Source organism: Mollisia scopiformis (genome assembly GCF_001500285.1).
Source record: "Mollisia scopiformis unplaced genomic scaffold LY89scaffold_34, whole genome shotgun sequence".
In the NCBI taxonomy this organism is placed as follows: Eukaryota; Fungi; Ascomycota; class Leotiomycetes; order Helotiales; family Mollisiaceae; genus Mollisia; species Mollisia scopiformis.
In genome coordinates this window covers 540,746-563,700 of record NW_017263614.1, presented here as the reverse complement: position 1 = coordinate 563,700, position 22,955 = coordinate 540,746, and the positions used below count along the sequence as shown (strand labels likewise).

The window sequence follows — 22,955 nt, the reverse complement described above, 5'->3', positions numbered from 1 at the left end:
CGCCCGTGGTTGAAACGTATTGCTCAGCAGCGTTGAAGCCAACTGTACGTCGAGAAGCTTGATATCTCGCGACTAGATCATCAATATTGGATGCCGCCACAGCATCTCGTTCAGCTTTCGCTGCGTACTCGAGAGCTGCTGCTGGGAACGCTGCAACATCTGAGGCATAAAAGGCTAGTGCGCCGAGAACAGCTGTTGAGTATCTCATCCTAACAAGTGAAAAGGACAACTTGTAGTGAAAGGCAAAAAGCTGGGGAAGATCTCCTGAGCAATCTAGGTAACTAATATACTTCTCCAGACAAGTAAAAAGACATGCCGGGGCGCCTCCGCATCATCCCATCGGAACTTAAAATTAGAGAAAAGTTCGCTCTTGGGTCCGTCTGTATCTCTGAAGACCCTCTGACCAGGGCTGCCTCGTCAGAAGAAAAGGTCATCATAACTTGAAGTCATTTCCATTGGTGTACTTTCCTAGAGGAGATTGCCACAGAACGGAGACATTAACCAACGCATAACGGTGCATGATCGGCGGGTGGCTGACACTAAAGCCACAACCGGCCAAATAAGCTTCACAATCCCAGATCAAGCGGCGCTATACGCATCTTGAACAGTGGAGAATTTAGATGAAGCCGCGGCACTTCTCACTTGAAAGTGGGTCTGCCGACGGACAACAGTACCGAGTAGTGCTATTACGATGAGGCTCGACTTGGCCCTGCAATACGCTTTCGAATCACTTGCCCATGATTGGCTCTGCAAGCTCGCTAGAGCCTGGGCATGAAAAGGGGGGGGGGGGGCAGATTGTGGAGGATCGTCGCCAGGATGATCAAAGATGGAAATCCGGGGTAGAAATCTCCTCACTCCCACTGGCCTCGGTTTAGAGTGGATCTCGCAAATACCTCCGCTCTCCCCTCGACCCATCCTATCCTCAGGATTGTGTTGGGCATACAAAATGCATTAATTTCTGCGTAATGTCGGTGCTTCCTGCAGAGGACATGCGAAACCCTGACTGTTTTCCCCCAATACTCTGCTCCAAACAGCGCAAGGAGATGATTTTCGTCATGGGGGACGTTGGCCTGTAAAAGATTCTCCGGCCCCTGATACAGCGGGTCGCTCAAAGATGTACTATCTCAAGCCTCCAAGCCACAGCCTCAACGTCCTGCGGCCAATCGACGTCTGTGGAAAGCCACCGGAACCCAATATCCGATTTTATGCCTTACTATCCCTCCGCATGGCGCCCTCTTTACTGCCTTCCCAAAATTTCGTCCCAGTTGCAGCAATTCCATCTGTGACGCCAGGTATCTCATTCCTAATGTAATAGTGGCGCGCCTCGGGGTTTGCAAGAGCCAACCCGAAACCACCCTTTGGCTTGTCCTCGGAATCTCTCTCTCCTACCAAGAACTCCTCATCAATAGTGCCGACAGCAAGCCCAACGTCCGTATTGACAGAACGATCTGTCCATGCTATGGGCGAGCCACATTTGTTGCAGAAGGAGCGATAGCAGCCTGGAGAGGAAGTGTATTCCGCATACGTCGATTGAGATGTCCAGGTGATCTCCGAAGCCGTAACAGTGTGGAAGTTATAGACTAAACTGCCGCAGTTCTTTCGGCACTGAGTGCATTGGCATGTGGAAGACTAGAAGATCTGGTCAGCCTCTAGGTTTTGAAGCCTAAATCTGCATCTAAGACTGTAGGCATATCTTCCGAGGCAACCCACCCCGCGTTTCCAGTCATGATCTGATGAAAAGTCGATTTGATATCGGACGCCACCGCACAAGCAACCTCCAGTAACCTTACTGGGCGTAGGGATGGACATTGATGTTGCCAGTCCTGACATGGCCTCGATTTGTTCGTGTTCGTGATGCTTCGAGGAGGTAGGTTGAGTCGAGAGTAGAGGAGCCTAGGCAGTGTTGTGTAGTAATAGCTCGATGGTAAATCGATCATGAAGGAGAAATTTCAAAGAACAGGAGCTGACCTCCTGCTGATGATTGTGTAACAAGAATGTTACCTACCTGCAGATGCAGCACGCCCTTTGGATTGCCTTGGATCCTATTCCAGGTTTTTGGAATCAGGCAGAGCGATGTGCAGTGATCTGGAACATCCTGTTGCACTGCATTGGCTGAGTGTGGTATTTGCATGGCACAAGGGAAGGGGTGATCCCATATTGATCCTCGTGTGATGATGACAGAGAAAGTGTTTTGGAGCAATGAGAGAGAAGAAGATGTTGCAGAATCGCGGGGACGGACATTGGTGATGACATCGCTGACAGGGGTGAGCAGGAGGAAGGAACATCAATAACATCAACAGTAAACACTTTCCATCTTCAATCCTTCCCGAAAGAAATTCACAACTCTAAATTGTCTGATCTTTTATTGTCGCTGAGACTGGGCGTCGCTATGTCTTCTCTCCATCAACCTGCTGCCAGGAAATGGCTTCTTTTCAACCATGGACTGGGAGAATTTCGTGCTCAATTGCTGTGCATTCGTTGCCGGCCTCTATCTTCTCCATTATGGTGAAGACCTCTTCGTCGACCATCTGGGAATTGTCGCAAAGCGATTCAAAATTCCGGAGACGTTGGTTGTCCTCCTCACAGTGGGAGCTGAATGGGAAGAGGTATCGTCGGATTTTACGTAGCTCAGTATCTCTGACTGACAAGAACATTCAGCTTGCCATAGTGATCGCCGCAATATACCAACATCAACCTTCTCTGGCTCTCGGGAATGTTGTTGGGTCTTGCATTGCGAATGTCCTAGGTGCATTCGGCTTCGGACTCCTGGTCCACGATTTTCTCCCTCGCTTCGATAGGAACTCGAAAGTATACGCTGGTGCGCTGCTGATTGTCTCGTCTGTATACCTCTACCTGGCCCTCACAGGACATCTGGACTTGACTGGTGGGATATTCTTCCTGGTTATGTTCGCAGTGTACCTCGTTTCGATATGCTCAGCAATATACGACAACATTTTGTCTCCACCACCTGGACCCACAGTCAACTTTCCTACTCCAGATACAATGGAAGAATCGTCGCCTAGATCCGAAGATACCCTCGATGAGTTTCACAGGGAGCTGCACATTTCCATCTTTCCCACGATACTACAATGCCATCCTGACGAGAGCACTCCGTTGGTAAGACACCCAGATTCAAGCACGATTTCGCTCGAGCAAGTAGGATCCACGACAACACTGAATGGTATTTTATACCACGCCATCAGGATGTTTATCGGACTACTTGCACTCACAATTTCAGCCTACCTATTGGTCCATGCATCTTCATCACTAGCCAGTGCTCTTTATCTCCCACCAACAACCTTTGGTATATCTCTTCTGTCCTTCTTCACAACAATTCCAGAGAAGATACCTGTGGCGTATGCAACCTGGCGAGGCCATTCGAGGGTTATGGTTGCTTCGACAGCAGGAGCCAATATCTTTCTTTTGAGCCTCTGCTCGGGTTTGATTTTCGTGTCAGGAAATGGACATGAAGAGTTGGCAAAGGACATTACTGCTTTTGAAGTATGGGTCGTCTGGATCTGCTCTCTATTGTTGATGTTGATTGTGTTTGTTCGAGGAAGAAAGTGGATGGGTGGTATCTTGTTGGGCTTTTATACCGCGTTCATTGCTGGGGAGATTACAGGAGGCCTGGGCAAGTCGTAAAATGCAGACTAACATACAAGCCAAAACGTACATTGCTACTCTGAGACAAAAGAGGAACCTAGCTAGAGCGAGACAGCTAGATTAGGTAGATGCATATTATTCAGAGCACAAATTGATACACTAATCATCGCAAGTGGACGGACATCCAACTTCAATATCCAAAACTCAACATAGGTTCTTCCAGCTAGTATCCAGTCTCAAGACCAGACATGCAAGTACATTTTATCATATTCACTCCTTCTCATCATGCCATCCAACCCAAGCCCACTAAAACGCCAACCCGAAATTTTACATGCTAAGGATAAAAAAGCTCTCACATCCCACTCAAATCAACAGCATGCTCCTTCCAAACCACCTCCCCATCCCTATGGTCCCTCTTCTCCTGCTCCTCCTCCACCTCCCTCCTAACAACAAGCCCCATCCCACTCTTCTCCCCCAACCACCCCTTCTCCACAAACTCCCTCTCCAACCACCTCAAATGGCCCCTCCCCCTCCAAAGATCCGTCTCATTCCTCCTCTCCCTCTCATCCAAAAACCTCCCCTCCACCTTCGCAATCGTATCCAGCCCGATCTCATCCATCTTCTCACAAACGCCCTGTTTCGCCCCAAAGAAATCCCGGAACAGCTCATCGATCTCTTCCGGTTTCGCCACGTCGTCTTTCAGGATCTGCAGCGTTTCGCGCTTGAGGGCGGCCCAGAGACGCGGGAATATCATGCCGGTGGATTCGTGGTTTACGAGGAAGGGGAGGAGGTTCACCGTGCGCATTTGGGAGACGAGGAAGGAGGTTAGGGTGGGGGAGGTGTAGCCGCAGGACATGAGTTCGACGCAGCGGTTTGCGGGAGGCACGTAGTAGAGTGTGTTTAGGACGCGTTCTCGGTGTTTTACCTCCGGGACGAGGTCCCGGGAGGCGAAGGAGGAGGAGTTAGTGGCTATTATTGCGTCTTTTGGGGCGAGACGGTCGAGGCGGCCGAGGACTGAGATCTTCAGTTCGAGGTCTTCGGGGACGCATTCGATTATGAGCCAGGAGTTGGAGAGGGAGGGGAGGAGGGAGGTCGAGAAGTGGACGTGCCCGGGATGGGTGCCGTGGGTTGAGCAGTAGGTGCTGAGGGTGTCTGCTATGTAGGGGGTTGCGGAGTCGAACGCGGAGGGGTGGGTGTCGTAGAGGTTTACGTCGCGGCCTGTTGATGCCCACTGTGATAGAATGTTAGCAGAATAAGCATAAACGGCGGGGAGAATGCTAACGATGACTGCTAATCGTCGACCGAGAACTCCTGCTCCGATGATTGTCACTGGTCTATTCTCCACATCCTTCGGTGGTTCCCAGACTGGCTTGTTGCTCGATTCTGTATGCTCCTCCTGCACAGGCGGTGGACTGTTAGGACTAGTCGAGAATCTTCGTGAAGTAGAATAAGCTCTACATTGGACGGCCGAAGTTCGAATCTGCAGGTAAGGTTTATATCTCTGCAATTGCCTTGATGTCTGTGCCCATTTCGCAGACAGAGAATCCTTGGTTAACGGAAGAAGAGATTGGAAAGAAGCAGAGAAGAGAAGAGGAGGGAGAGGTTGTTTGCACACTGCAATCGAGCCTGCAAGTCTTTGCTCTGCTTGAGCTACAGCTTTAGGTAGCCAGAGAGGCCATACTTGTGCTTGGATCCTCATTGCCATTATCGACTGTTGTGTTGTCGTCGTTGATCATGATGCAGAGAGAAAGCGAACAAGAGAAATGATATATGAAATCGACTTAGCTAGACAAAGGTGAGAGATCAGTTCATTGACAGGTTATCAAACGGTAGATGCAGGAACGGGCTTGTGGATGGAGGAAAATGTCGGGCGAGTTGGAGCAGGATCAGCTCATGTTGTTTGTTACCGCGGGACCCCGCGTCTACACGTGAAGCTGTACGAATACGAATACGAATACGATCTCTGTATCTTATTTTTCGAAGCTCTCTCTCATTTATCTGCAGCTTTGTACATAATCTCGATTGCGTAGAAAGTCCTCACATTCTTTGGTCTTCGATATTTACTTTGATGGTGGAGATGAGCAAGTTGCATTCAAAGGCGACACAGGCAACCTCCAAGCGGAAGGGCACAGTACGTCTTCGTTTTGTCACTTCATTTACAGATATCACATACCATAGAAACTGGGATATAAGATGATATTGTCCCACAGCTTATGGGGATATGGCTAGAAGAACAAGATTTTTCGAGGGAGAAGGGACGCCAGAAGATTTATGCTGTTCCTACGCCACTTTATCTCTCAAATTTGAATTCGCACGAAAGATCCTAACCAACTTACATTGTCCTACCACCGATAGAACAATATTAACTTATATTCCAATTCTTACGGTATGCTCCAAGGCAACCAATAAACGTGGTGGCCATCTATGAATTCAAGCTCGCTATATGCACGTGTCATTTCGCAATACTTCCATTCCGAGACGGAACCCCTCTTTTGGAGTGACGCAGATCAACAAGTTGATAATCTGCTCCTTTCCTACGTTCCTTTACAATCTTCATTATCAAACACCGCAGAATTTGAAAACATCTCATTTATTCTTCTTCGTTTTCTGATACCATGACACTCGTGCAAAAACAGCCCGACATAACATACCACCCTGACTTCGAGAAATATCAACTGCGCACGGAACGTCTGAAAGCGCAAAGGAATAGCAACATCGGTCTACCCACTGCTTTCCCATCGAAGTTGTCAGGACCTTTAGTATGGGAAGGAAGTGACTTCGGAGAGAAGACACCCTGGGATTTTACTTTAAGCAAGCCCCAACTCGAAGAGATAGACTCTGCTCTTGCGAAATTCAAAGGTGGGTCAATCATATGTTCATTTGTTTTCTAATTATCAATGGAAACACAGAACTCAATAAGCCAATCGGATTCGTGAGCAAGGAGACATTTCCATTACCAAACCTGTCCCACGATCTTCGAAAGCAAGCCCAAGTCCTAGCAAATGGCAGAGGTTTCTTTGTTCTCCGAGGTCTCGACGTGGATCGATATTCCAGAGAAGACAACATTATCATCTATGCTGGAGTTTCCTCGTACATTGGAAGTGTCCGTGGTCGCCAAGACAGCAAAAAAATCGATGGCGAGAGAAAGTCCTCTATGCTGAACCACATCAAGGATCTCAGCCAGACATCTGTGGCGGGAAATATCGGTGCCCCAGCTTATACAACTGACAAGCAAGTTTTCCACACTGATGCTGGAGATATTGTATCTCTGTTCTGCCTCAATACAGCTGTGCAGGGTGGTGCGAGCAAACTTGCAAGCAGTTGGAGAGTTTATAATGAACTTGCCAAGACGAGACCTGATTTGATCAGAACTCTTTCCGAGGATTGGGCCTTTGATGGGTGAGTACTGTCCAAAGTACGGGAAGAGAGAACGCTGACGAGAAAAGATACGGCAATGTGGAGAAACCGTACACTACGAGACCTCTTTTGCACCATACACCAGCTCATGGGAATGTCCCAGAACATGTCATTATCCAATACGCCCGTCGGGGATTCACAGGATTTCTTCATTTACCAAGAAGTAAAGACATCCCACCAATTACCGAAGCGCAGGCAGAAGCTCTCGATGCCCTTCATTTTCTGGCCGAGAAGTTCAGCTTGACTCTTGATTTTCAGAAAGGAGATATTCAATACGTAAATAACTTGAGCTTGTTCCATGCAAGGGACGGATTTGTGGATGCGCCGGGTCAAGAGTAAGTTTTGATTCTCTGTCCATCGCAAGTATATCAAGAAGCTGACTTGAATCCAGGAGGCATTTAATCAGACTCTGGCTGAGAGATCCTGAACTTGCGTGGGAGACTCCCGAGCCGTTGAAAGAGAGATGGGATGAACTTTATGGAGACGTGACAGCGGAGGAGCAGGTGTTTCCAATTGAGCCAAGAATCAGAGGTGGGGCTGGAAGGACATAGCACAGTATAGTTCTTCCGACACTCTTTCACTAGTAGATTGAACTATTCAGAAGTATAAGCATGTTGATTTTGATACTAAATTTAAAGAACAAAATCCTTTTACTGCAACACCACTTGGAGATTTCAAACAGTAAATTCGTGACCTAGACAACGAGGACAACCTTACATTCTCCTCACGACGTATTCTCTATCTTCATCTCAATTCTACAGAAGGCCCTTCTGAGCTATTCTTAGAGCAGGGCGATGGGTTTCGTTCAAGAGAGTGGGAGTAGCATCAATATTCGTAGAAGATACTCGAACTTTGATTTATGCACGTCGTTTTCAATCCCCTCGAGAGTTCTTACAGATTCCTATTGGTGGGATATTTCACGTTGATAGCAACAAATCAATCTGGAGGATCTTATTCACATATACCATTCGCCACGATTCGATTTTGAAGACCTCCAGAAACCCAGCGTACGCTGATAACTACTCTCAGGATTCCTATGTAGGAAAGGTGGCTATGGGTATCATACAGCGGGAAGCCCCGAACGCCATTCTTCTACCATGAGCTCCTTCGAATTCTCCTTCCACGATGTGTCCTTGGTCGGTGACGAACCCTTCATCGGTGCTATTTTCCTTCCCTCCAACCTCCGTTTAGCCCTCGCAGCAGCCTCGAGGTCAGAGACAGTCGGCAAACCATATGTCCACCACGTCGTAGAAGGTCCTCGGGGATCTCCTCCAGTCCTCCTGTCCAATGGGTTGTCCTATTGCGGGACTTGTTGTTTGCGTTGTACCACATTTGTAGTTGCACTTCAGGGATTCCGAGCCAATGGTCCAGTATCTTCTCATCTCTCTTTTCCGCTCCAGTACCCTCTTTTTGATCCAAACCCATGATAAATTGGTAAGCTTTTGGTAAGGTAGTGACCACTTCATTCTCGTTGATCTTTTCCAGTACATCGAGGCCTTCGAAACTGATGGGATGAATCAATCCTGTCGTACAACCCGTGCGTACCAGTCGGAGACTTCTTACAATTCTAAATTGGTTTCGTTCTCTGGTATTTGTGTTTCTATCATCATAAAAAGCGCTCTATAAAGCGGTTTGATGTTATAGAACTCGATCTGGTGGCCAGCTAAAAAGTTATCGTTCGCGGCGAGCTTGTATAGTTCATTATCTTCTTTCTCAAATCCTTCATCTTTCGCAGCCGTAGAGGCTTCGCACAAAGCTTGATGAACGGGGGATCAGGTCTTGTGCCGTAGCTCGTCCCTTCTGGTAACCGATGTCGATCATCTTTGCGAAAAAGCGGGCGAACTCGAGGTCGACTTTGTGGACGTTGCCCCCATGCGAGAGGATCCATTGGTCGAAGATGAACTTGTACAGCTTATCTGATGTGTATTGGGTGTATGTTCTGTAGATTGCCACTGTTTTGCTGCATATGTCTTGAAGATGCTCAATGTTCAAAAGCCAGGGTTCCCAGGTAGGGTCTATTTTGGGGCTCGGAAGAGGCAGCTGGGGGTCGAGTCGGAGGGGTCGCGCGGCGAATATGCATCTAAGTCGCTCGCGAAAGGAATGTTCTCGAGTCAAGCGGAGGTCATTGACGATCATGTCGTTTGTGCGCCGATCCGCGTCCGAAAGCGGCGTTCTCTGTGGTGGGAGAGGTGGGAGGTCATCGGTGTAGCCTAGTACCTCGCGCATTATGCGGTAGTTGGACATTTTGGTGATGATGGTCTGATTTATTTGAAAACCGGAAGTGCTAAGCGCCTGGGGGGTTGATGAAATTCGTTGCGCGGGAAAGGAATAAGATTCTGTGCTGTGCTGCGAGAACTTAATAGTTTTCGAAGTTAGGTATAGTAGTGTGTTAGTCACGTGGTTTGCCGCGAGCGTTTATACTGTGTAAGGAAAGGCTCTGATTTAAAGATTAGTAAATAATCTAAGTGTAGTTTTAATGCTTACATTATCCGAATTTAAAACAATATAATATAATCAACGTTTTCTCGAACTCGCACTTGAATCTTGCTGGTATCGACTCACCAGATGGTGATGGAGGACTTTTCTTCAATAGGGAATCTCGTGAAGTGTCCTGCTGGGAACTTTCTTTGCTCGAAGAATCTGATGCAGAGTCACCAAGCCTCTGGTATTGCTACCCGTACCATCGCAAGTTCGGGAATAATGCCCTCTCTAGTCGAGCTTGGGTTTGTCAAGAGACATTGTTAGCTCCGAGAGTGTTGTCTTTCGGAAGAGATGAGTTAGTCTGGGAATGTAGAGAAGCTGGTGCTTCCGAGAGTCTTCCAATTGGCCTAGCAACGTCACCGACTCCGCTGATTCTATCGGAACAAAATCATGACCAGAGCGTGGAAGGACTGACGCGTGTCTAGAACTCTGTAGTCGCAAGCTGACCTTCTTGAGCGACAAATTAGTTGCGATAGCTGGTGTTTCCCGCCTCATTGAGCCACGCTTTCACTCTCACTATTTGGCTGGACTCTGGAAAGAAGACTTGATCAATCAACTCGTCTGGACAACGGACACCCGCGATTTGCTTTGCGGTTCTGACACCAACTGTACAACCGCCTCTACCGACCAATTAAAAATCCCCTCGTGGTCATGGGCTGCAATTAACGTTAAAAACGAATCTTCTAATACAATGGAAGGACGGCAATTGCCACTCACTTGTACGTGTTGAATCAGTACACGTAACATCCAGTGGCAACTATTTCGATGAAGTCGATGGAGGAATTTTGAAGCTTTGTTGCCACTATTTCGGAAGTGGGCACATTGTGCCATTCTACGAGGGTTTCGCGGTTGCAATCTCTTCCGAGAGAATTAGATTCAGTACTGTGTATCCGGATCATCATCCTCAACCTGCAACAGAAATTGTTCACTATCTTCTTATAATACTCACCAACAAAAATGATTCCAGAGGACGATGAGAGGCCCATCGCCTGATCTTGGAAGAAATCAAAATAGATAATTTCAAGCGAGTTGGATGCTTTAAAGTCACAGGCGCGAAATTTAATGAACTTTTTCTATCAGGGTTGAGTAGTCGAAATATAACAATAGACGAGCCACAACAAGCCCACTTCCTTTCCAGAAAACAAGGGGACGAGAGAGCTTGGCGCGCAATCAGGATTGTTTGACTCCTTAACTAAAAGAGGCGGTTTCAGCGTTTGACGGAGTGATATTGGAAAGTAAGAAAGTACTTCAAACCCACAGTCATTCTAAGTCCATCATTCTCTGTAGAGATACAAAGAAGACGATCCTTCTACTATGCAAAAGAGTCTTAGGGATTTATCACCATTACATGTCCTCATCTACTCCAACCATCTTCAGTGAGTCCTTCCACAGACGTCCTTCATTCTCCTGGTCATAAGTCTGGCGAACCCATCCAACACCAAAAACATCGTTATCATCTTCACCACGTTCGGCTTCTTCGCAATCCTCCAGATATTTACCTCCCTTATCTTCCCACTCTTTCCCAACAGCAGCAACAACAGTCGTAGCAGCTCCTTGCTCTGGACTTTTGAAGAACTTCACTAACTTCTCGTTACTCATAAGCTGGTCGACAAACTCTCTACCCACATATCTAGATATGTTCGTGGCGATTCCACCAGGATTGAGGCTTGTTGCATGCAGCCCCTTGAGGCCATATCGACGATCAAGCTCGTTAGCCATGTACACGTTGGCCAGCTTCGAGTTTGCGTAGGCCAATCCGTAATGATAACCTCCCTTTACAAAGTTGTAGTTGTCACTTTCGTTGAGAATCAAAGCCCGGTGAGCTGATGACGCAACTAGGACGACTCTGGAGCGAAAATTGTTGGTCGAGCTTTCGAGCAAGGCAGACTTGAGGAGTTGAAACAGGAGGAAATGGCCCAGGTGATTTGTGGCAAAGTGAATCTCATAACCATCCTCCGTGAGCTTGAGATCTTGGATCCCCATTACACCAGCGTTCGCAACAAGAATATTGACTCGGTTTCTGGATTCTGCGAGAATGGTTACAGCTGCTTTTCGAACGCTAGTGAAAGAGGCATTGTCCATTTCCACCAACGAAACGCGACCTGGCTCTAGAATTCCTGTCAGAGAATTCTCTGCCATCTTAATGTCCCGGGCGGTCAAGAACATTGTTGCCCCAGTCACAGACAATGCTCTGGCAGTTTCAAGACCAATTCCTGAGGTCGCACCTGTGATGACTATCACTTTGTCAACGAGTTTGCCTTCGAGGGACTCATCACGAATCATTTGCAGGGCTGTTGGTCGAGCATCTCCAGCACCTTGGGGGTTGGCGTGAGCCTCAGAATATGGACCCATATCGACAAGGTATATGAAGTGTTCGTAGGATGGATCAATGTTGAGGCGAATTGACTGGGAACTCTATTGTGGTATTTGAATGAAATTTGATACCATGATGAAGGACAACAAGACTATATATACCACTCACTATCCTGTCAGATGTTCTTGCCTTCACACCCGTAGATACACATTCTTCGCTCGCTAAAATAGGGGGCATGGTGGGGTGTCGATATATCGCTTGGTCATCGCGGCTCTCACCGGCCGCCATCCGGCCGCAGAAATCCACATCTTGCGGCCACTTCAGCGGCATCTTATCATCTTCACAATAACCATCCGAACATCCAAACATCAACTCCTCAGCTGGCTAACTCCGTACTTCCACAAAATGCAAACACCGAGCAGTGGAGAGTCCGGTCTCGATCTGGCACGGCAAGTATGCACATCATGCAAGACTCGGAAAAGGAAGTGCGACAAAGCATTTCCTCGATGCTCGTCATGCGCAAAGTAAGTTGATTACATTCAACACCGTCTCACCGAGGTACATGCAAACCAATGAAAGCAGGAGCAACTTGACCTGTCAATACTTGACCGTAGAAGAGAAGCGCAAATCCGAAACACCTGCGGCCGACCATGGCCCATTATGGCACGATCTTTCTGCCAGCCAAAGCCACGCGGAGCTCAACTCCATAGACTTTTCCACAATTCTATTCTTGGATCCAAGCCTCTTGCAGCACGGGCAGGTTGAGACTGCTCAGGCTGCTACCCTTGTTCCCGCACATCTGCCGCACTTACTCGGAGATATGGACGAAATCCGTGCCATAACATCTAGATTCTTCCAACATGTCCACCTTTGGATGCCCTTCATCTGCAGAAAACGCTTTTATGATCACCACCTGAGACCACCATTCCAAGCTCATCCAGATGTTGTCCTTCTCTTACTTTCTATCAAGCTCATCACAACCTTCCCTCCTACAAATCCGCGGAATCCTCGGACTCTACTATACAATGCTGTCAAGCACTTCCACCTTGAAGTGGAAGGCTCAAGTGTATCTTCGATCTTGGTTCTGCAGGCTGGGGTGTTGATTGCTCTGTATGAACTAGGCCATGCTATATACCCTGCGGCCTACATGTCTATTGGTGCATGCGCTCGCTATGCATATGCTCTTGGTATTCATGTTAGTGGAGTTGTGAGTACGAGAAAGGTTCTGACGTTAGTTGAGGTCGAGGAGAGAAGGAGAGTTTGGTGGGCAATTGTTATTTTAGACCGGTGTGTTCTTAGTACTTTTTCCTATCATCGACTAATTTATACTGACACTCATTTCAGCTTCGTAAGTATCGGTTGTCCTGGCAGAAAATTTGCAACAGTGGATCCTACCTTAGACGATCTCCTGCCGTCAGACGATGAAGCATGGGACCAAGGGGTAAGAACCATTTTCTTCCATTGTTTCGTCTTGCTTACGATACTCTAGATTGTCAACTCAGATGATTTCGTTCGATTGTCGTCACCAATGGCTGGACATATGAGCAAATTTGGCCTACTGTGCCAAGCCGCGAGATTGCTTGGTCAAGTCCTGCAGAACGTCTCCAGGGACTCGACAAATGACGACGATGATGGATGGATGCAATTAGATCGAACCCTTCAGTCGATGCTCACTGCTTCGTTGAATGTGCCGTCACCAGACTATGATCGAATTACTTTTATTTACAGGTTCGTCTCCATTACCTGTTATTCTCGCAATTTCTAATCACCTAGTCAAAGCACTCTCGTCGCTCTGTATACACCACAGCTTGACTCAAACGATCCGAGGTTTGTAGAAACAAATAGTTCTCGGCGCGCAAGAGTGGGAATCCAGCAAATCACAGAAACGATAAAAGGGAACTTGGTTGACAACGACTGCTTCTTCGGTCGGAATCCAGAAGAACTATCACCCTGGGGCATCTTTTTCGCCTATCACATTTGCGCCATTCATATGCGATCTTCTCGAGAGAACCCTGCCTCTTTGCTAATTGTGAAGAGTCTCAAAGAGACGTTTCGTGCAATAGATATCAGGTGGAATGCTGCCGGTAGTTTACATGGTTTCTAGGCATTTCCCTGGTAGCTGATTATTGTTTAGGTGTCTACCTTCAACTCCTTGAGGCACGAGAAGTGATGGACAGCATTTGAGTCAAGGGGTGAGTTATATTAGATACTCAACAGATGTAGAAGAATGAATGTTAGGGAAAAAAGTTTCTTGAGTATTCAAGGAGGTATCTCCAGTCAATATGTCGTCAAAGAATGTGTGGTAGAAAGAGGTACAACGAATAATTTCCTCATCGAGACCCTTCTCGTAAAGGTCCCCTACCAATAAATGCATCCATTTAGATCTTTCCTTCATTTCCAGTCTCTCAGTACAAAATGCAAGCTAAAAAACACATCTATGGTCGATTCCTCACGACATCTTACCAACGATCTCTACGATGCCATTTCTCCCAAACCCCACCCCCCAAGAACAATACACCATCCACCCCGCCGATCCAGACGACTACCCCCTCATCATCGAAGTAGAAAATCTGGCCTTCTCAACCGACCTCCTGCAAATCGTTGCTGGCGGTCCACACTAAGACGACACTCCCGCCCAACTCTGCCGACGAGAACATCTAACCAGAATATACTCACCTCAATCCCCTCAGGCCCACGAACCTCCGAAGTCTCCAGAATTCGCCTGGATGACCAAATCTCTATCCCCAACCAAAGAAATCCTCGGAGCAGCAATGTGGCAATGCTTTCAAAATGGAGCAACGACCCCGCCCAGCCAGGCCGGGGCAGAGGGAGAGGAACAGACTGAGGAACAGAAAGAGCTGATGTGGGGAAAGGGAGCTTGTATTCAGCTGTGCGAGGATGCTTTCAATCGCAGTGACGCGATTATGGTGAGGAGCTGTGGAGTGGAGAAGTATGTCAGTGAGTCGAATATCTTTTCCAATTCAACGAAACCGCAAGCTGAGGAGAAATTTCCAGAACTCGACATGCTCTTTGTTCATCCGTCGCATCAAAAGAAAGGAATTGGGCGTATGCTACTCAAAGATGGTCTAAAACGGATTGACAACTTGTTTCTGCAGTGCGTGCTTGTTGCAACCCCAGTGGGCGTGGGATTGTACAGAAAGGAGGGTTTCAAGGTGGTCAAGGAAATGGAATTCGACTTGGAGATGTATACAGGAGGGCAGGGGAAGGGGGAAACGAAGAGATGGGTCATGAGAAGACCCGCAACGATGAGTTGGGCCGAACAATTGTTTAGGGGAAATAGAGGGACTGGAATTGAAGGAGAAATAATGAAATGAGCAGCGAACACAAAATCAGGATCTGCTCTACTAAAAGCGTCGATGTTTTCATCACCCTATATATATCCAAATAATATCTATCAACATATGCAAACCTTATCTGACAGCACCTTCTTCTTTCAACCTCTCGATCTCGCCCTCACTTAAGCCGACCAAATCTCTCAAAACCTCATCTGTATGCTGACCCAACATAGGAGGTACACTTCTGATCCCAGGCTTACTCTCACTATATTTTACTGGAGTATTTACCATCTTGATGTCCCCGCACCACTCGTGCTTCATCTCTTTGACCATACCTCTAGCAAGAACATGTTCATGGTTGAGCGTATCTAGCACATCATTGACGGCTGCATACGGCAGACCACTGCCCTCGAAAACGTCCAACCATTCTTTAGTCGTCCTCTCTTTGGTTATTTTCTCAATCAAGGAATCTAGCTCCAATCGATTCGCAACTCTTTCGGCGTTCACTGAGAATTTGACATCTGTCTTCCACTCGGGTCTCCCAAGCCCATCACTCAACAGGCCGAAGAGGCGATCATTGCCACCTCCGAAAAGAATATCTCCATCTTTTGTCTTGTAACTTTGATATGGGACGATACTAGGATGTGCAGTTCCCCACCGTCCTTGGTCTCGTTCTCCACTGATCAAACAGCTACTAGCAATATTGGCCAATGTTGCAACCTGGCAATCACTTAAAGCAACATCGATATGTTGTCCTCTTCCTGTTCTTGCTCGTGCTATTATAGCCGCCATAATGCTATTGCTGGTATAAAGCCCCGTAGCCAGATCCGTGACAGCAACACCAACTTTCACAGGAGGTCCATCTCGGGATCCTGTTATGTGCATGAGTCCCATTTCGGCTTCAACCATCACATCGTAGCCTGCCCGGGAAGAGTATGGTCCAGTCTGGCCGTACCCAGTAATAGATGCATATATTAATCGTGGATTTATCTTTCGAACCGTTTCGTAGTCCATGTTATATTTCTTTAGAGAACTTGGTAGGTAGTTTTCAACTAGAATATCGGAATCGGCTATGAGTTTGTGGAGGATTTCGACGCCGGACTTGTGTTGAAATGAAAGGCCAAGAGATTTCTTGTTGCGGTTGACCTGATCAGGAAAATTAGTCCATGGATATAATTCATTGTATAAGGAATTTAAGGCAACTCTCTGATAGACAATGTGTATGTCGAGTCTAGATGTTCTGCAATTTCCTGCACGCCGAACTGAGGTTTGACTCACGGCAAAGAAGTATGCAGACTCCCCCTTCCCTTCCTTGCCGGATCCTGGGAGATACTTCGCATATGGTGGTCCCCATGCTCGAGTATCGTCACCTCTAGTAGGGTGTTCGACTTTTATAACTTCTGCACTGGAGTCCGTAAGCTTCGGGTCGTGAAGGTGGGATTGTTAAGACGGTGTACCCCAAGTCGCCGAGTATTTGGGTACAGTATGGCTGCAGCAGATGTCAGTATAATTTTTGAAACGTTGCTAATGATTGCTATACTCCTGCAAGCACTCTTGTCATGTCCAACACTTTATATCCCTTCAAAGGTAATGTCGTGTCGTCATCAGAGACATCTGCGAATGTCCGCCGCCGGATGGTGCAAAATAACGAGGGTCTGCCATTGGGACTCACGATTCTGCGAGAAGCTCGAGCGATTGACCGATTAAGTATGTAAGAGGTCATGATCAATATAGATATGTTGTGGAACGTTGTGCGAGCTGGGGAAGCTCGAGATGTCCTGCCCCACGCCCCGGATTCTCCACCGGCTATTATTCGGCAATTCGGCTTGAAATTGTCTAGAGGTGTCTTTGCTTGGAGCGTTTCTCCCCAAACCGCGACACACCAAGGTTGATGAGTACCGGTCAAATCAACTCATCCAGAGTTGAGGATCTTCGATCGCAGATAATATGTTGCTGACACTGGTATGCTCGCATGGCGAATGGAAAAGTCAATAGATTTCCTGTATATATAGCCAAGGAGCGAGTTCCGGTCTCCCTCTTATCTCCTTGCATTCCAAGATTTTCAGTTCAACCATCATACTATTCTCACTTGAATCCTCTCATTCTCCGGAACTCCCAGATAGATCCAACGGAACCGATGGAGTTGACAGGAGCATACCCAAGCACACTCTCCACGAAGACAAGAATCACCATTGCGTTCACCTCCCTACCTCTAATCGCCTCTAGTGTAAGTGCATCATTCATCAGTCCAAGACCAAATGCTGACTCCTGCAGCTTGATCTCGACAACAGGTGGCTAGATTGTCAATCAGTAGGATATGCGACTTCTCGTTGCGACTCTATTTACCCGATTCGCTCTCGACGCTTCACCTCTGCACCATCTTTTCAGGTACCCTTCGAGACATGCTAAACTTGGAGTATGGCTTCCATGAACCACTACTTTCATCGGACCTTCCTGTTTTACCACTATCAAATACGGGGGTCGTTTTGTCAGCTCCTCCGGCCTCATAAGAGTCGACACTTCTGGCATTGGCTCATCAACATCTTGAGTTCTTGCAGCTGAATTGGCATGAATGGATGTCTGATGGTTTCGATCTAATTCAGCGTCCAAATCAGCCCAGTCTTCAGGGTCTTCCAATACAGGCAAAGCCTTGGTTGCCACATTTGTGGAGGAAATCATGGGCGAAGCTGTGAAGAGATTCATTAGATCCGTCGCAAACCCTGCCAGAATGGTATTCAGATATGCTGGCTTCGCTTTTGGAAGTGCGATGACGAAGACAGACTTATTCGCTCGCCATGCTGTTGTTGGTCGCTGAGAAGTTGTGGAAATCTTTTATGTTAGCCTTTTGATCATCATCAAGTCGAGCGACCCACCTCCAACACCAACGTCAAGCTCGAGCGGGCTTTCAGTGCGTCAAGAAGCTGCTCAACGTGCTCTTCGTTCTCTTCGTTTTCAAGCCATATGGTCAATGCATCACACCAAGATAGAATCGTGGCTGCGACGGTGGGCACAAAAATAGTCGAATCAGGATAGTATTCCTGGAGTGACTTCCATAGCATGGTCCATTCTGGATCCAAAACAATTGGATACCCAAGATTCTCAGTCACCGAAGTTGTCTTGAGTACAAGAGGACATGTTGGCGATGTGATATGATCACGGATGTTCTGTCGTATGCGCGTAGGACTGAAATGAGTTAGTGAGCTTTGAATGTAGGTGAGTTGCCTTCGACTTACAGAGACGACATTCTCGATACTGTTTTCCATTTCTAAGACTAGAATAACAGTCTCGATATAAATCCCCTCTATGGCATGAAATGTTCAAAGCGTGAATAAAAGCGTTCACGGGATGCTTGCCAAGCCAGCTTGAGTTGAATAGGAGAAAAGTCAGGACATTCCTTCATGCACGAATAGTTCCTGCATACACATAAACTGGGATCGCGTTCCTACTTCTCCCATATATTCTCTTGGCTAAACGCCTCGTCTCATTTTAAAGTTCATTTCCTTTTGTCGTCCCGTGAAACTTCAGCTGAAAACGCCAAGGACGAGAAACATCATAGTTCAATGTACGGTGAGGGCAAAATGTCTCAATATGCTCTCAACTCCTCGCGAAAAAAAAAAATTCCTCCTCGCGGGGAAGGTTCTTTGTTCCGTCTCATGTGGTCTCAGAACGCCAAGGCACACCGAGTTTCAGGTGGTGAATGCGACTTGTCGTGATGTGCTGCATTGTGGCGCTTTAGTGTAGATTGCTTCAATCCTGCGAGGCTTTCGGCATTGCTTGAGATCACGGGATCACGAGAGTTGGCATCTGACTTGGAATTATAAGAACTCACAAGTCCTGCAACGAATTTCTCTTCATCATTGCACTCGTTTCCGACCTCTTCTTCACTCTAAAATTCATTCATCACCATCTTCAACATGTCTGCCGACAAAGCCCCTGCGGAGAAGCTTCCTCTTGCTACCAGAAAGAATGGTATGCTGTGTTTCCGATTTTGCTGACTTTGACTGATTTTAATGAAGTTCGCGATGGTTGGGAAGCCAAGAAAGGAGACCTCGAGACCCAGATGGAAGCTCTTGTAGGTGTAAAATGGACATTTACCTGCAATTCCCTAGCCATCTATCCCTATGCCGAGCCAAACTCCTACGGATTTAACTCTCTCGGAGATTGCATCTTTGCGTTAGTCTCTCTTCACTCCTTAGATTCTTCTAAGATCTCTCTTGGTGAACATTCTAACCTCCAACCAGTTACTTCGACGGCCTAATCTGGTCCTTGAAATCCTTCGTAGAGAAGCACGGCCCGTCTGGAGTCGCAGAACTCAACAGCGTCTGCCCAACACATACTTGTACTCTCCTTGCTTCCACAAAATTCTCTTACTGCGGATCCATGGTCGCAGATGGACAACTGCAACTTGTCTTCAACCCCAAGCAACTTGGAAGCAACGTCTCCTACGTAGCCCAAGACCTCGACAAAGCTCTCTCCGAAGCACCACAGCCAGCTGGCGCTTCCCCACTGTCATATGCCGCACGCCATTCCGTGAAGACAGATTATGACACCAAGATCGCAGACATGACGGAGAAAGTCAAGAAGATCTTGAAGAATGAGAACTTCAAGTTTGAACCAGAATTTGATGATCTTGGAAAAGCTTTGAAGGGTGGGAAGGGTGTGCGCGATGATTGGGAGACGAACTTGGGGAGTTTTGCGAAGGGGTATTATGATAGTTTCATTGATGTGTTGGAGAGGGAGAAGTTTGCTGAGGATGAGTTGCTCAGAGAGGGGCTTGAGGAGGGTGCACCTGCTGGCGTCGTGAAGTTGAGGGTTGTGGAGAAGCTGGCTGGCGGAAGTGGGGCCAATGGGTATAATGAGATTCTGATCGAGGATGGAAAGTTGGTGATTCAGGTATATGATATTCTGATTGTGTTGTGGTGAGATGCTAATGGATCGGTGACAGACTACTCCTGCGAACTGGGGAACGAACATTTCTTATGCTTGTGAGAAGTTGGTGGACATCCTATAGGCTGAGAATATGAGGTGATGAGACGTTGAAATTCGAATTATAATTTACCTTCCCACTGCATCAGATCCCGCAGCCTTAGATTTTCTCATGTATCAATAGCTGCAGGATGAAGCTGATCCTGGATGTTCAACGATATGGCCACTCTTTAGACGACCATTCATTCTCCGAAAAGTGGGTGTACAAAGATATAGCGATGCCAAGCCCAATATTAATTACTGAAAGATGCGCGAACTCCGCGTCGTGCGCAATGTGCGCAAATTGCGCACAATGCGCAAAACGCAGTCAGAGGCCAGGACAATCACGTGCCAAGCAATATAAGCCTCCATGCATGTAAGTATGTATATGGAGAACTTCTAACTGAACTAGAGCTGATAAAGAGTCAAATATGGAGATATGATTCGACTTATGTGGAATATGTTCAAGTGGAAGCCACGAATATCAACATATCCATAACGACATATGTTAGTAACCTGAACGCCGAAGAGGGATAATCGAGCTGCAAATTCTGTCTCCAAAAAGCATTCAGAATATATGAGTAGAAAGTAGCCCAATCATTTGAAAGTCTCGATTACCAACCGAGACCATAGCCTGAATCTTCTGCTCGTTGTTCTGGATCGTGAGGAGTTGGTACAGCACGGCGTTGGCGAACTGCGTCTTCTTGCGCTCTTATCCTTTCTCTCATCCTTGCTTCTCGCCGCTCCTGATCTTCTATCGCTACCAGACGACGGTATTCTTCTCGTTGAATATACTCTTCTTGTTGGCGCTCAGCATCAAAAGCTGTGATCTTCTCAGTTAGGTCACGCCGTCTCTTGATATCTCTTTCCATGTCTAGCAATTGACTCCGTTCCATTTTATCCCTCTCGCGTTCAAGATCATAACGTTCGAGTCGAAGATGTCGTGTACCAGATCTCCAGTCCTGTGTCTGCTCTATGACTGTCATCTTAGATTTGTCTTTACGATACGGCTGAACAGGCGTCGAGCGTAGCATTTCAGCTGTTTCCGCGCTTGAAGGCTCGTGTATCCATCCACTAGTCTCGGCCTGTAGGAAGTCATGCTTGGCTCCTGCGGATTTCTCTAAAGATGGCGAGGGCCACCCTGTCTCAACCTGGTTGGCGAGCTCGAGGCTTTTACGTGTGGGCGTTGTTAAACACGGCGTATCTCCTTCATCCTCGGTTCTGGATGACCTCTTCTGGTTGAATAGTCCTAGCAAAGCTGTAATGAGCCGTAGAAGTGTCAGAATTGCGGGCATTCTCAAAAGGCAGAGGATCATTTGTTGCTCTGAATCTTCTTGCTGCTGATCGTTCGTATTCGATATATCAGTATTTGCTGGCAGAAATCTCGTTCCTTCCGTGACAACTATTTTTGAACTTGACAGTGGGCTTCGAACTTGTTGGAAAGTACCTTGGTCGACTCTCTGCAGGTCCTCAAAAGCTTGTGCTAGGTTGGCAATTGTAGCATTCGTGGTGTCTTCTACTGAGGAGATGTTTTCCGAACCCTGCAATAATTGTGGCTGTATCGAACTCGGCAACTGATCTTGTACGCTACTAGACAACGAACTTTGAGGCCCAGTAGATGACTGTAGGGGACGCTGAACAATTGGAATATTCGCCTTTCCAGAATTCTGCAGGAAGTTGAAAAACGTCGCCGGCTTAGGGTCTGGTACTTCCATAGGAATAGCATGCATATTTGCCAGTTCCATCTCAAACTGAAGTTGTTGAGCTCGCTCATCCAATGGAGTTTTGAATGAGATTTTATCTCCGAAAGTGACCATAGTCACAATAGCTCCATCGTCTTTCTTGACATGGGAAGGAGTTTCATCAACCTATCCTTCACTCTGTCGTGGCGTCTTTTGAGTTTCCCCTTAATTTCTACTTTCATGAAGAACGGCTGACCACTGTGCTCGAAAGTGAAGGCGGTGTGTATTACGTTGCTGTGGGTCGCCTGAGTTTCCAAGTCGTTCTCTGAAAGATCCCATTTCAGGGCCTTATATGCCCAGTGTCTATCTTTCCCAGGAAGGAGCGTGCCTGAGAATCTCCAGCGACTCGACGACGTGAAAGAAGATACATGATCAACACCTAGGCCACCGAACCCGCTTCCCGCGAATTGTGCATTTGGAGTAAGATGCAACGACTTTTTGGTGTGGATAGTTTTTGCTTCACCGGAGAATCCCTTTGGTCCATAGCAGTCGGTCATCTGAACTGGACATTGTGGCCGCTTGTTCAGTACGTTGTAGTTGCGGCTAACATCAAGTAGATCTTCATCCTCGTCGTCCAGAGTGATTATGACCATTGCAGAGTGTAATTGAGAATCTTTGGGCTGATCGAAAGACAAGTCAAGAAAGATTATCCCTGCTGGATTTTTCTGCTCCCCAAGCACGCCCCAACGAGACTTTTTGAAGAGAAATCGGCAGTTTACATTCACTTTGTCGAAAGTGCTGTGGCCAATGCTGGCGTGTGTGGAGGAGAGATTATCGAAACGTTCAAAATCGTACCGGCCGTAATTTCGACTCCTGTTCAGTCTGCCCCGCTGCAAGATAGGGCGTACTGTTTCGGTTGCCATGAGACTTTTGAGTCGATTCCGTCGAAGGGAGCAGAAATGATGTAAGTATCGCCTTTAAAATGCTGTGTTCACCAACATGATTCTGAATTCCGCAGCGATGTGCCAGACATCTTCTTATTATTATTGTTCGTCACACCCCTGATCTTAATGCCTGCCCCCGCTCAGTCGGCCTGCATTCCTGACTGGTCGACGCACTCAGCTGAAAAGCTTGTCCCAGGGTGGCTATCCTATCGTCCAACCGAAGGCGATGAAAGCTGCAGATTTCACACCCTGG

General features: G+C 47.2%; 12 protein-coding genes across 12 annotated transcripts; 5 read left to right on the top strand and 7 right to left on the bottom strand.

Annotated features, from left to right (window-relative positions):
- Positions 1-958: 958 nt before the first annotated feature.
- Positions 959-2,189, bottom strand: LY89DRAFT_691407 (uncharacterized protein). The gene is made up of 2 exons (XM_018216313.1): positions 1,711-2,189; positions 959-1,629 (listed from the first exon to the last, which is right to left on the bottom strand). The coding sequence occupies exons 1-2, from the start codon at positions 1,807-1,809 to the stop codon at positions 1,204-1,206; spliced, it is 525 nt and encodes a 174-aa protein (XP_018062490.1). The 5' UTR covers positions 1,810-2,189; the 3' UTR covers positions 959-1,203.
- A 120-nt stretch (positions 2,190-2,309) lies between these two features.
- LY89DRAFT_711879 (uncharacterized protein) lies at positions 2,310-3,951 on the top strand. The gene is made up of 2 exons (XM_018217933.1): positions 2,310-2,606; positions 2,659-3,951. The coding sequence occupies exons 1-2, from the start codon at positions 2,439-2,441 to the stop codon at positions 3,640-3,642; spliced, it is 1,152 nt and encodes a 383-aa protein (XP_018062489.1). The 5' UTR covers positions 2,310-2,438; the 3' UTR covers positions 3,643-3,951.
- A 106-nt stretch (positions 3,952-4,057) lies between these two features.
- Positions 4,058-4,945, bottom strand: LY89DRAFT_538211 (putative 3-hydroxyacyl-CoA dehydrogenase; the record flags this gene model as incomplete). Its single annotated transcript, XM_018208126.1, has 2 exons — positions 4,058-4,834; positions 4,886-4,945. Coding segments are annotated over 2 exons (837 nt in total), but the record flags the coding sequence as incomplete, so codon positions are not given.
- Positions 4,946-6,082: 1,137 nt separating this feature from the next.
- LY89DRAFT_691403 (putative TfdA family oxidoreductase) lies at positions 6,083-7,680 on the top strand. Its single transcript, XM_018216312.1, has 4 exons — positions 6,083-6,462; positions 6,513-7,002; positions 7,050-7,355; positions 7,412-7,680. The coding sequence occupies exons 1-4, from the start codon at positions 6,219-6,221 to the stop codon at positions 7,569-7,571; spliced, it is 1,200 nt and encodes a 399-aa protein (XP_018062487.1). The 5' UTR covers positions 6,083-6,218; the 3' UTR covers positions 7,572-7,680.
- Positions 7,681-8,181: 501 nt separating this feature from the next.
- LY89DRAFT_677444 (uncharacterized protein) lies at positions 8,182-9,264 on the bottom strand (the record flags this gene model as incomplete). Its single annotated transcript, XM_018213680.1, has 3 exons — positions 8,182-8,524; positions 8,584-8,708; positions 8,773-9,264. 3 exons carry the CDS (start codon positions 9,262-9,264, stop codon positions 8,182-8,184), a joined length of 960 nt encoding a protein of 319 aa, XP_018062486.1.
- A 1,563-nt stretch (positions 9,265-10,827) lies between these two features.
- LY89DRAFT_789360 (short-chain dehydrogenase/reductase-like protein) lies at positions 10,828-11,853 on the bottom strand (the record flags this gene model as incomplete). Its single annotated transcript, XM_018223246.1, has 1 exon — positions 10,828-11,853. One exon carries the CDS (start codon positions 11,851-11,853, stop codon positions 10,846-10,848), a length of 1,008 nt encoding a protein of 335 aa, XP_018062485.1. The 3' UTR covers positions 10,828-10,845.
- Positions 11,854-12,167: 314 nt separating this feature from the next.
- On the top strand, positions 12,168-13,987 carry LY89DRAFT_630652 (putative fungal-specific transcription factor; the record flags this gene model as incomplete). The annotated part of the gene is made up of 6 exons (XM_018211244.1): positions 12,168-12,339; positions 12,398-13,102; positions 13,160-13,256; positions 13,305-13,543; positions 13,595-13,902; positions 13,950-13,987. Coding segments are annotated over exons 1-6 (1,506 nt in total), but the record flags the coding sequence as incomplete, so codon positions are not given.
- Positions 13,988-14,652: 665 nt separating this feature from the next.
- LY89DRAFT_542659 (uncharacterized protein) lies at positions 14,653-15,072 on the top strand (the record flags this gene model as incomplete). The annotated part of the gene is made up of 2 exons (XM_018208198.1): positions 14,653-14,769; positions 14,932-15,072. Coding segments are annotated over 2 exons (258 nt in total), but the record flags the coding sequence as incomplete, so codon positions are not given.
- A 172-nt stretch (positions 15,073-15,244) lies between these two features.
- On the bottom strand, positions 15,245-16,863 carry LY89DRAFT_691401 (caib/baif family protein-like protein; the record flags this gene model as incomplete). The annotated part of the gene is made up of 4 exons (XM_018216311.1): positions 16,652-16,863; positions 16,569-16,600; positions 16,390-16,516; positions 15,245-16,257 (listed from the first exon to the last, which is right to left on the bottom strand). Exons 1-4 carry the CDS (start codon positions 16,832-16,834, stop codon positions 15,247-15,249), a joined length of 1,353 nt encoding a protein of 450 aa, XP_018062482.1. The 5' UTR covers positions 16,835-16,863.
- Positions 16,864-17,196: 333 nt separating this feature from the next.
- Positions 17,197-18,355, bottom strand: LY89DRAFT_789357 (uncharacterized protein; the record flags this gene model as incomplete). Its single annotated transcript, XM_018223245.1, has 4 exons — positions 17,197-17,406; positions 17,458-17,940; positions 17,985-18,294; positions 18,345-18,355. 4 exons carry the CDS (start codon positions 18,353-18,355, stop codon positions 17,197-17,199), a joined length of 1,014 nt encoding a protein of 337 aa, XP_018062481.1.
- Positions 18,356-18,902: 547 nt separating this feature from the next.
- On the top strand, positions 18,903-20,122 carry LY89DRAFT_789356 (uncharacterized protein; the record flags this gene model as incomplete). The annotated part of the gene is made up of 4 exons (XM_018223244.1): positions 18,903-19,080; positions 19,128-19,284; positions 19,353-20,004; positions 20,057-20,122. Exons 1-4 carry the CDS (start codon positions 19,026-19,028, stop codon positions 20,120-20,122), a joined length of 930 nt encoding a protein of 309 aa, XP_018062480.1. The 5' UTR covers positions 18,903-19,025.
- Positions 20,123-20,690: 568 nt separating this feature from the next.
- On the bottom strand, positions 20,691-22,681 carry LY89DRAFT_725429 (uncharacterized protein; the record flags this gene model as incomplete). The annotated part of the gene is made up of 2 exons (XM_018218976.1): positions 20,691-21,944; positions 21,995-22,681. 2 exons carry the CDS (start codon positions 22,679-22,681, stop codon positions 20,691-20,693), a joined length of 1,941 nt encoding a protein of 646 aa, XP_018062479.1.
- Positions 22,682-22,955: the final 274 nt, after the last annotated feature.

Coding starts and splice junctions, on each gene's coding strand:
- LY89DRAFT_691407 (XM_018216313.1), bottom strand. CDS start 1,809: ATGTCCATCCCTACGCCCAGTAAGGTTACTGGAGGTTGCTTGTGCGGT. Junction 1,630..1,710: donor ATCATGACTGGAAACGCGGG/GTGGGTTGCCTC, acceptor CAGATCTTCTAG/TCTTCCACATGCCAATGCAC.
- LY89DRAFT_711879 (XM_018217933.1), top strand. CDS start 2,439: ATGGACTGGGAGAATTTCGTGCTCAATTGCTGTGCATTCGTTGCCGGC. Junction 2,607..2,658: donor TGGGAGCTGAATGGGAAGAG/GTATCGTCGGAT, acceptor AAGAACATTCAG/CTTGCCATAGTGATCGCCGC.
- LY89DRAFT_691403 (XM_018216312.1), top strand. CDS start 6,219: ATGACACTCGTGCAAAAACAGCCCGACATAACATACCACCCTGACTTC. Junction 7,003..7,049: donor GAGGATTGGGCCTTTGATGG/GTGAGTACTGTC, acceptor TGACGAGAAAAG/ATACGGCAATGTGGAGAAAC. Junction 7,356..7,411: donor GTGGATGCGCCGGGTCAAGA/GTAAGTTTTGAT, acceptor ACTTGAATCCAG/GAGGCATTTAATCAGACTCT.